Below are 7,383 nucleotides of genomic sequence, written 5' to 3'. Positions count from 1 at the left end.
GTTCATCAGAAAACACTTTCTTCATGCAGACAGTGAGACGCTCTGCCATGAAAAACCTTCTTTTCACACCAAAGAGACACTTTGATGAACAGCCAGTGGTGGAAAGTAACTAAGTACATTTACTCAAGTACTGTACTTCAGTACAATTTTGAGGTACTTGTTCTTTACTTGAGTGTTTCCATTTGATGCTACTTTGTACTTATACTCCACTACATTTTAGAGGGAAATATTGTACTTTTTACTCCATTACATTTATTTCACAGCTATAGTTACTAGTTACTTTTCAGATCAATATTTTATATTCAAAACATTTGATCATCTTTATAAAATAAGTATAAAATAGCATTGTTATAGATTAGACTACCCAAAAGTATAGCTAAATTGTTAAGATTAGCTTCACGTTGACAACTTTAAAATGCTGCTTACATGTACATGTCTGTCAATAAATCAGTATTAATATTCCAATAATTTATGAAAAATCTAACTCTCTAAATGGGGACAGTTTGCATAATGAGTATGTTTACTTTGATACTCTAAGTATGTAAGTTTTACTTAAGAAAAAATTTGAATGCAGGACTTTTACTTGTAATGGAGTATCTTTACATTGTTGTATTGCTACTTTTACTGAAGTAAAACATCTCAGTACTTCTTCCACCACTGTGAACAGCTGAGTGTTCAATTACGTCTTCATTGAAAAATAACAGAGAAAATCAAATAGTACTTTGAAAATTAAGAAAAGGCGAGGTGTCCCCAAACTTTTGACGGGCAGTTTAAGTCTAAAATTGACTGGATTTATTTATCTGCTCGTCAGCTCTAGTCATCAAACATTGAACTTGAACAAGTTGTCTTCTGTCCTCCTGTTGTGATCATTTCCTAGTCGGCAGATACAAAACAGTTTCTCATGAACAATCAGCACCAAATGACCAGAATAAATCCAGACCTGCCAACCTGCAGCACCTCCAGTGAGCACATGTAGCATTTGCTTAAATGTTTTCAGCAGCATGTGTTTTCATGTATGTGTGCTGCAATAATACCTAAAACATACAGTACAGTGTCCATAGTTAACAGTTCGGCTCACTTGCCAAGAGCTGGTAAATGAAATGAAAAAAAAAAAAAAAATACCCGCCAAGAATATTTTTTTCATAGAAACATGTCACCCTACAATGGATCAACATTATTCATCATTAAGTGTAACAGAATTCAGTATTGCTAGTAAACACATAGTTCAAGTTGGAATATTTAGTATTTTGATATTAGTCAAGTTGCGTTAGGCTGGTAAACATCCAGGCAGCGCAGCAACAGGAGGAAGAGTTTGCAGAAGTTTAGATGCTGCCGCTTAGAAAATGTAAGACTGTATAAAACTGCTCATTTCAGACCCCGACAGTACAGTTTGGATAAAAGGCCTATTTATTGATCACCAACACCAAAATCAAGACTGTGCTAGACCTGAAATAATTACTGAACCAGTTGCAGTAGCTCAACATATACTGGCAGTAATAGTTTAAAAAATAAAGTTAATAAGTGAATAATCAGCAAACTAACAGCCTAGAAATCAGTGGAACGTAGGCCTAAGAACCTGAGTTTGACTTTGTGTGGAAAACAGATGACATTCTGCTAGATCTTCCAATACACACCAATGCAGTATGGAACACACAACTACACATATGTGCTTCTCTCCACTGCACCTTTGCTGTCACAGTTCAGTCTGTTTTTCCATTCGATTTTGTTCACCACTCAGAACGGTTAGGTAACAGTAAATGTGAAGCTGCTACGCACAATGCGTACAGGTTGGCAGGTCTGTATCTCTGCAGGGGATCGATCGGGTTCTCGATCAATACCAGTGACTCTGCGATTACTTCACCAGCTGCTGAGATTTCTGGCTTTCAAAACTCACTTTCCAGGTCGGACTCTCAACAAAATCACCCATCGCAACACATTTCAGCTACAGAGGCTAGAAAGCCTCCTTCTCCAGCCAAAAAGCAAATGCCAAAGCAGTTGTTTGTCTGAAGCGCACCGTTCATCAATGTCACTTCAGAGTTCTACCAACCAATGAGGATGAAGCGGGGGCGGGACCAAGAGCGGGCATCCTGCCGTTTTGTAGCTAATGTTAGGTTTAGGTTTAGGTTTGATTTAATCAGAGATTTGTGTAGATCACTTCTATTGATGTTGTTGCAATTCCCCTGGTAGCCAGTTCGGGTCGATAAAAGTAATAGATTACTTATAGGAAATCAAATTTTCCTCTAGTTATTTACCTATCTGATTGAAACATCTGATTAATGAAAACAATGTTAAAATTTCATATTATTTCTTATTATGTTTGAGTGGTAAAATTTAAAGTTACTGTATTTTCAAAAATCCATCCTTTTTTCCAGTCAGTTTCAGTCTAACTCCAGGAAACGCATCACAGCTGCACTCGGTCCTGATTGGCTCCCTCACTAAAGAATGACTGAAATCCGTCCAATCAGGGTCCAGTTTGCAGTATATGAACTGGAAAGCCTCCACTCAGCAGGTTTACCTCATTTGAATGGGTCCACTTGTTATTCACGCCGGGGCGCACAGGCCTGACGTGGGCGGCGTGGGCGGAGCTCGCCGCTAAAGTCGAGTGCAAAACGCACCCGGCGGGTTTTGCATGTATACAAACAACAATCCTGATTTCAGCAGCTCTGCGTGGTGTAAACACAAAACATGTTGCACAAGGACAGAAAAGCATTATATGCTAAATTCCATCTTGCAAGAGAAAACGTAAATCCTCGTAATGCTTGTTTTTTTGTCTGTCCGTTCAGAATCTCAGCCAATAGGAGAGCGCTGGTGATGTCATCGCCGGTCTCAGCCGGCAGACCGAAGCGGGCCGTCAGTTTTAATACCAAGTGCTGACTCCGCCTACCTGGGCAAGTTTCAGCGTACACCAGGTGGAATTACAAGTGGACCCAATTAGAGGAGCCGCTGCTGTCGGCCAATCAGGGTCCAGTATTGTGACGACTCAGTCTTCACATTCATTCAGTTTAACTCATTCAGTTCAACTTTGAGCTAAACTACATTTATCTGCAAAACATCATGAAGAACATGAATCTTATCCTGAGCCACAGTATATTTGAAAACAAAATCATGAAAACCAAATAATACGGCAAATAATAATGCCCCTTTAAGATTAAGATGTGAGCGTTTGTATTTGTCAAAGACTCAGCGTCCGCCTGTTTTTAAATGAAAACAGAATCCCTGTCTCCTTTAACTCCGTGGTGGAAACGTCACTCCCTTCCCTAGCGAGACGTCGAGCCTTTCCTCTGACAGGGATGCTTGTAGAAGCAGGACAGCTGAGTGAAGCGCCTGTCGCAGGTGGAGCACCAGTAGGGCCTCTCCCCGGTGTGCGTGCGCAGGTGCACCGTCAGGTTTCCCTTCTCCACGAAGCCCCGGCCGCAGTAGGTGCAGACGAACGGCTTCTCGCCCGTGTGGCTGCGCACGTGCCGCACCAGCGTGGCCCGCCGGCCGAAGCTCTTGCCGCAGACGGTGCAGCCGTGCGGCCTCTCGCCCGAGTGGATCCTCATGTGCGTCCTCAGGTTCCCCCGCAGCGTGAAGCTCTGGCCGCAGACGGCGCAGCGGAAGGACGTCTCCCGGTGAGCTCTGAGGTGGAGCTTCAGGTTCTCGGTGAGCTCCAGGTGTTTCCCGCACAGGCCGCAGTCGCTCGTGTGGACCGGAGCGTGAGTCAGCAAGTGATTCCTTCTCTTGAAAGACTCTCCGCACACTTGGCAGCAATGCGCGGACGGAAGGTGAACGGATGACTTCTGTTCCTGGGACAGTTCGGCGGAGCTCCTGAACTTCTTGCTCAAAAACAACCTTTGTCCTTTCGACTTTCCCGCCTTCTTTGATTTCCGAAGTCCCACGGCCTCCTTCCAGTACTCGTCGCTGTCTTCGGTTTCGGACCGGTCGGAGAGGAGCAGGCCGTCGCCGGTCGCTTCTAAAACGCTCGCCGGATCGAAGTGGCCGGCTGGATCTGACGCTCCGCAGTCCTCTCCCTCAGCTTCTGTTTTGATCGGTGCAGCCGAGGTGCCGGCCGCTCTCTCGTCCACGCTGTCCGTCTGGTCCAGCTGTAAGCACAGGATCTGGTCTTCAGCGGGACAGTTTTTCATCCAGGTGGAAGGTTGCAGAGGGTCTGGAGAGAGGGGAAAAATCACATCTGAGATTACAACAGCTCAGGATACTTTATGTTGAGGTTTTTTTTTAACTTTTATTGATCCAGTTAAGGGTTTTTCCTGAGCACCACCCTGATTCACAATCACCCAGTTCAACACATTCACACCTGGGAGCTGCTCAGTGCAACCACAGTCTTCTGCTGGTGGCCACTGGGAGCATCTTGCTTCCATAATTTGATGAATTTCAGGTTGAAACAGGATGTTAATTAGGTATTGGGACATGACACAGGGAGAGATCATTCAAAACTGACTGACGGTGCAAACCAATTCTTTATTCATGGGAAATCAATTAGGCGAAAAAAGGCAGATCTATGTCATTATTATCGGTTACTTAGAATTTGTATTTACTGGAAAGCCATGAAGTAACCACTAAAAATATGCTGTTTTCCAGTAAGTAAAAACAACAGGAGTTTTGATATAAAAATATGCTAAAATACAAATATTTTTTGCTAAATTCAATAAGGAAAATCTGTTTGGCATGTAGGCTATTGTTAAATATGTGTATATTACGGGATGGAAAATTAGCCAACAAGTTGAAAAAGTAATTTTTCATTTCATTGTGACTTTCCCATAGGATGTGAACACGGATTTACCAACAGCTGAATGAAATACACACACACTTCCATGGTTCACATCTCTTCTCTTTGGGTTGTCGAAAGGCATTTTGGGAAATGTAGGAAATCACTAACTAAAGTAGAAAGCCAAAAAAAGTTAATTAGGCTACAATCACAAAATAAATCCTTGAATGCACCTGAACATCACAGATTGCCGTGACAGTGTTAAGAGTGTCAGAGGGGGATTTCCCCTTTAAGTTAACAAGTTTGTAGTTTGCAACCTAGTGTGACCAAGTCAGCTTTGCTCGAGTCCCAAGTCAGTCTCAAGTCTTGAGGCACAAGTCTCAAGTCAAGTCCCACATCTAAATGTAGATTACCAAGTCAAGTCCAAGTCAAGTCCATGTCATTAATGTCATGTCTCAAGTCTAAATGTAGAACAGCAAGTCAAGCCAGAACAAATCAAGAGTCCAGTATCAATTTAATATCTTAAAGAAAACTAAATATCTAGGACTTTTCAATGCAATATGGTTTTAATAGGATAAAAACTTGGTAAGAGCATCATGAGTTTGATTTCTATAATCAGTTTCAACTTCAATAAATTCAATCATTCCATACAAATTCAGAAAACAGAATTTAAATTCAGTCGTCTGCTGGAACAAATCTCATCACTTTAAATCTAAGTCATTTACACAAACACAAGATCTCAAGTCAAGACTTTAGAAACCTTTTCAAGTCATCAGAGTACAAGTCAGAGTCAAGTCCCAAGTCACCAGAACCCAAGTCAAGTCGAGAGAGAGAGAGAGAGAGAGAGAGAGAGAGAGAGAGAGAGAGAGAGAGAGAGAGAGAGAGAGAGAGAGAGAGAGAGAGAGAGAGAGAGAGAGAGAGAGAGAGAGAGAGAGAGAGAGAGAGAGAGAGACCGAGAGAGACCGAGAGAGACCGAGAGAGACCGAGAGAGACCTGATATGTGCCATTTCATCTCGGGTCTCATGGTGTCCAGCTGCCGGCGCTGGCGGTCTATCTCCTCCTGGTACTGCGCGATAGTTTTCCCAAACACTCCCAGGATCTCGTCGACAGCAGCCGTTAGCCGCTCACTGACGAACAGCCTCAGCGTCTCCATCTCTGGGAGTTTACTTTGGCTTTCCCCGAAATCCCCGTAAGGCGACAGTACTGGCTCATTCGCTGACATTTTCGCTGTTATGGAGCGTTTTGTCCACACCGAGCCAAAGCTAGGCTACCAGTGTGTCGAGCCAGGCGGAACGCAAACCAACACCGACCGTTACAGTTGGAAAAAGTATAGCTCACACTGACGAATGTATGCTGAAACTTATTCTTTTTTTTTTTTTGTTAAAACTTACAAAACGCCAATATTAAAATGAAAAATATAATTAAGGGGGACCCTGTTCTGAATAATAACACAGTACCGAGGCTGCGAGCGGAAAGGTAAACAATACAGCGGAGGTCCGACAAAAAAAGAGGTTGGAGGGAAACAATGTCAGACGATTGGTTCCGGATCCATTCAGTTTTTTATATATTAGGCTTATCATCATTATTAGTATTAGTATTGGTAGTAGCAGTGGTAGCAGTAGTATCATTAGGAACTACTGGGGACCAGCCCATTAAACCTCCTTGGGAAAAATTGCAAACAAAGCAGCAGAGTAGCTACGACAAAAAGGGATAATTATATTCAGGCTCAGGCTATTATAAAGAATGTGGAATCAGAATCCATTGAAAATTGCTAATGTTTTAATAGTTATATAATAATAATTGTAAGCGCCATTTATCAATTTGTTTGCTTTGGTGTTTGTTTTTGGTGTAATACACTTTTTGTACTGCCAGGTGGCAGTTACCTGTAATGGGACTGCATTTATACAGGAAGGGTAATGCAGCCAGGTGTGCATGCTGGGTGAGGCATACAGTTTTTTGACCGTGGCCATGGCGTCTGTAGGTAGTGCAGCAGTAGCTCAAGTTTGGTTAGGCTATCTAACTGTGTGTGTAATGATGTCTTACCTGGATGCAAGAAACTTTGTAAATATTCCCGAGCATTAAATGGAGCAGCAAAAGCAAAGGTAAACGTCTTTACATTGTAATTGGTTTGTCAGTTACACAGCCGATGCCTACGGCACGCGTCAGTTAATTTCGCCGACATGCAGTGACTTATTGGGAAGCCACTATAATAATAATAATTCTCAATTCCTGTTCAATACTGTGGCGTCACGGAGTGTCATTGTAAATGTTTCCCAGAATGCCGTGCAGCATTCATTGTTCAGCACTGATAAGTTGTGTTAATTACGTTATGTGAATGATTTGGTCGAAGTTGTTGTTGTTGACTTGGTTGATACACAGGGTATGTGAAACTGACATGGTTTAGTTGATGTTAGGTAATGAGTACCATGAATGAGAGAGGTAGGTTCAAAAGTGACTTCCCTGCTGTGATTAATTATATCAACATTAATATATACTCCTTTTAATCTAGGTGTAACTACATTTTGTTATAACACTACATCTGTGCTCAGGTAATCTACCATAGGTAAACAAGAGCTAAATCATCTGTAATTAAAGATAAACACAGCGATATTGCATTCATGTAATACTTGTCCTTGTTATTTCCTATAATCAATTCAAGTGTTCTTTGACTGCATGAA

At 42.2% G+C, this 7,383-nt stretch overlaps 1 protein-coding gene across 1 annotated transcript; it reads right to left on the bottom strand.

Annotated features, from left to right (window-relative positions):
* Window positions 1-1,910: 1,910 nt before the first annotated feature.
* On the bottom strand, window positions 1,911-5,927 carry LOC139661768 (zinc finger protein 649-like). Its single transcript, XM_071540334.1, has 2 exons — window positions 5,699-5,927; window positions 1,911-4,147 (listed from the first exon to the last, which is right to left on the bottom strand). The coding sequence occupies exons 1-2, from the start codon at window positions 5,925-5,927 to the stop codon at window positions 3,258-3,260; spliced, it is 1,119 nt and encodes a 372-aa protein (XP_071396435.1). The 3' UTR covers window positions 1,911-3,257.
* Window positions 5,928-7,383: the final 1,456 nt, after the last annotated feature.

The sequence above is a fragment of the Centroberyx affinis genome, unplaced genomic scaffold (genome assembly GCF_046629955.1).
Source record: "Centroberyx affinis isolate AG114_WGS23_722 - 3 ecotype Tasmania unplaced genomic scaffold, CSIRO-AGI_Caff_v1 ptg003614l_1, whole genome shotgun sequence".
NCBI classification, from domain to species: Eukaryota; Metazoa; Chordata; class Actinopteri; order Beryciformes; family Berycidae; genus Centroberyx; species Centroberyx affinis.
This window is presented reverse-complemented; position numbering and strand designations above follow the sequence as displayed.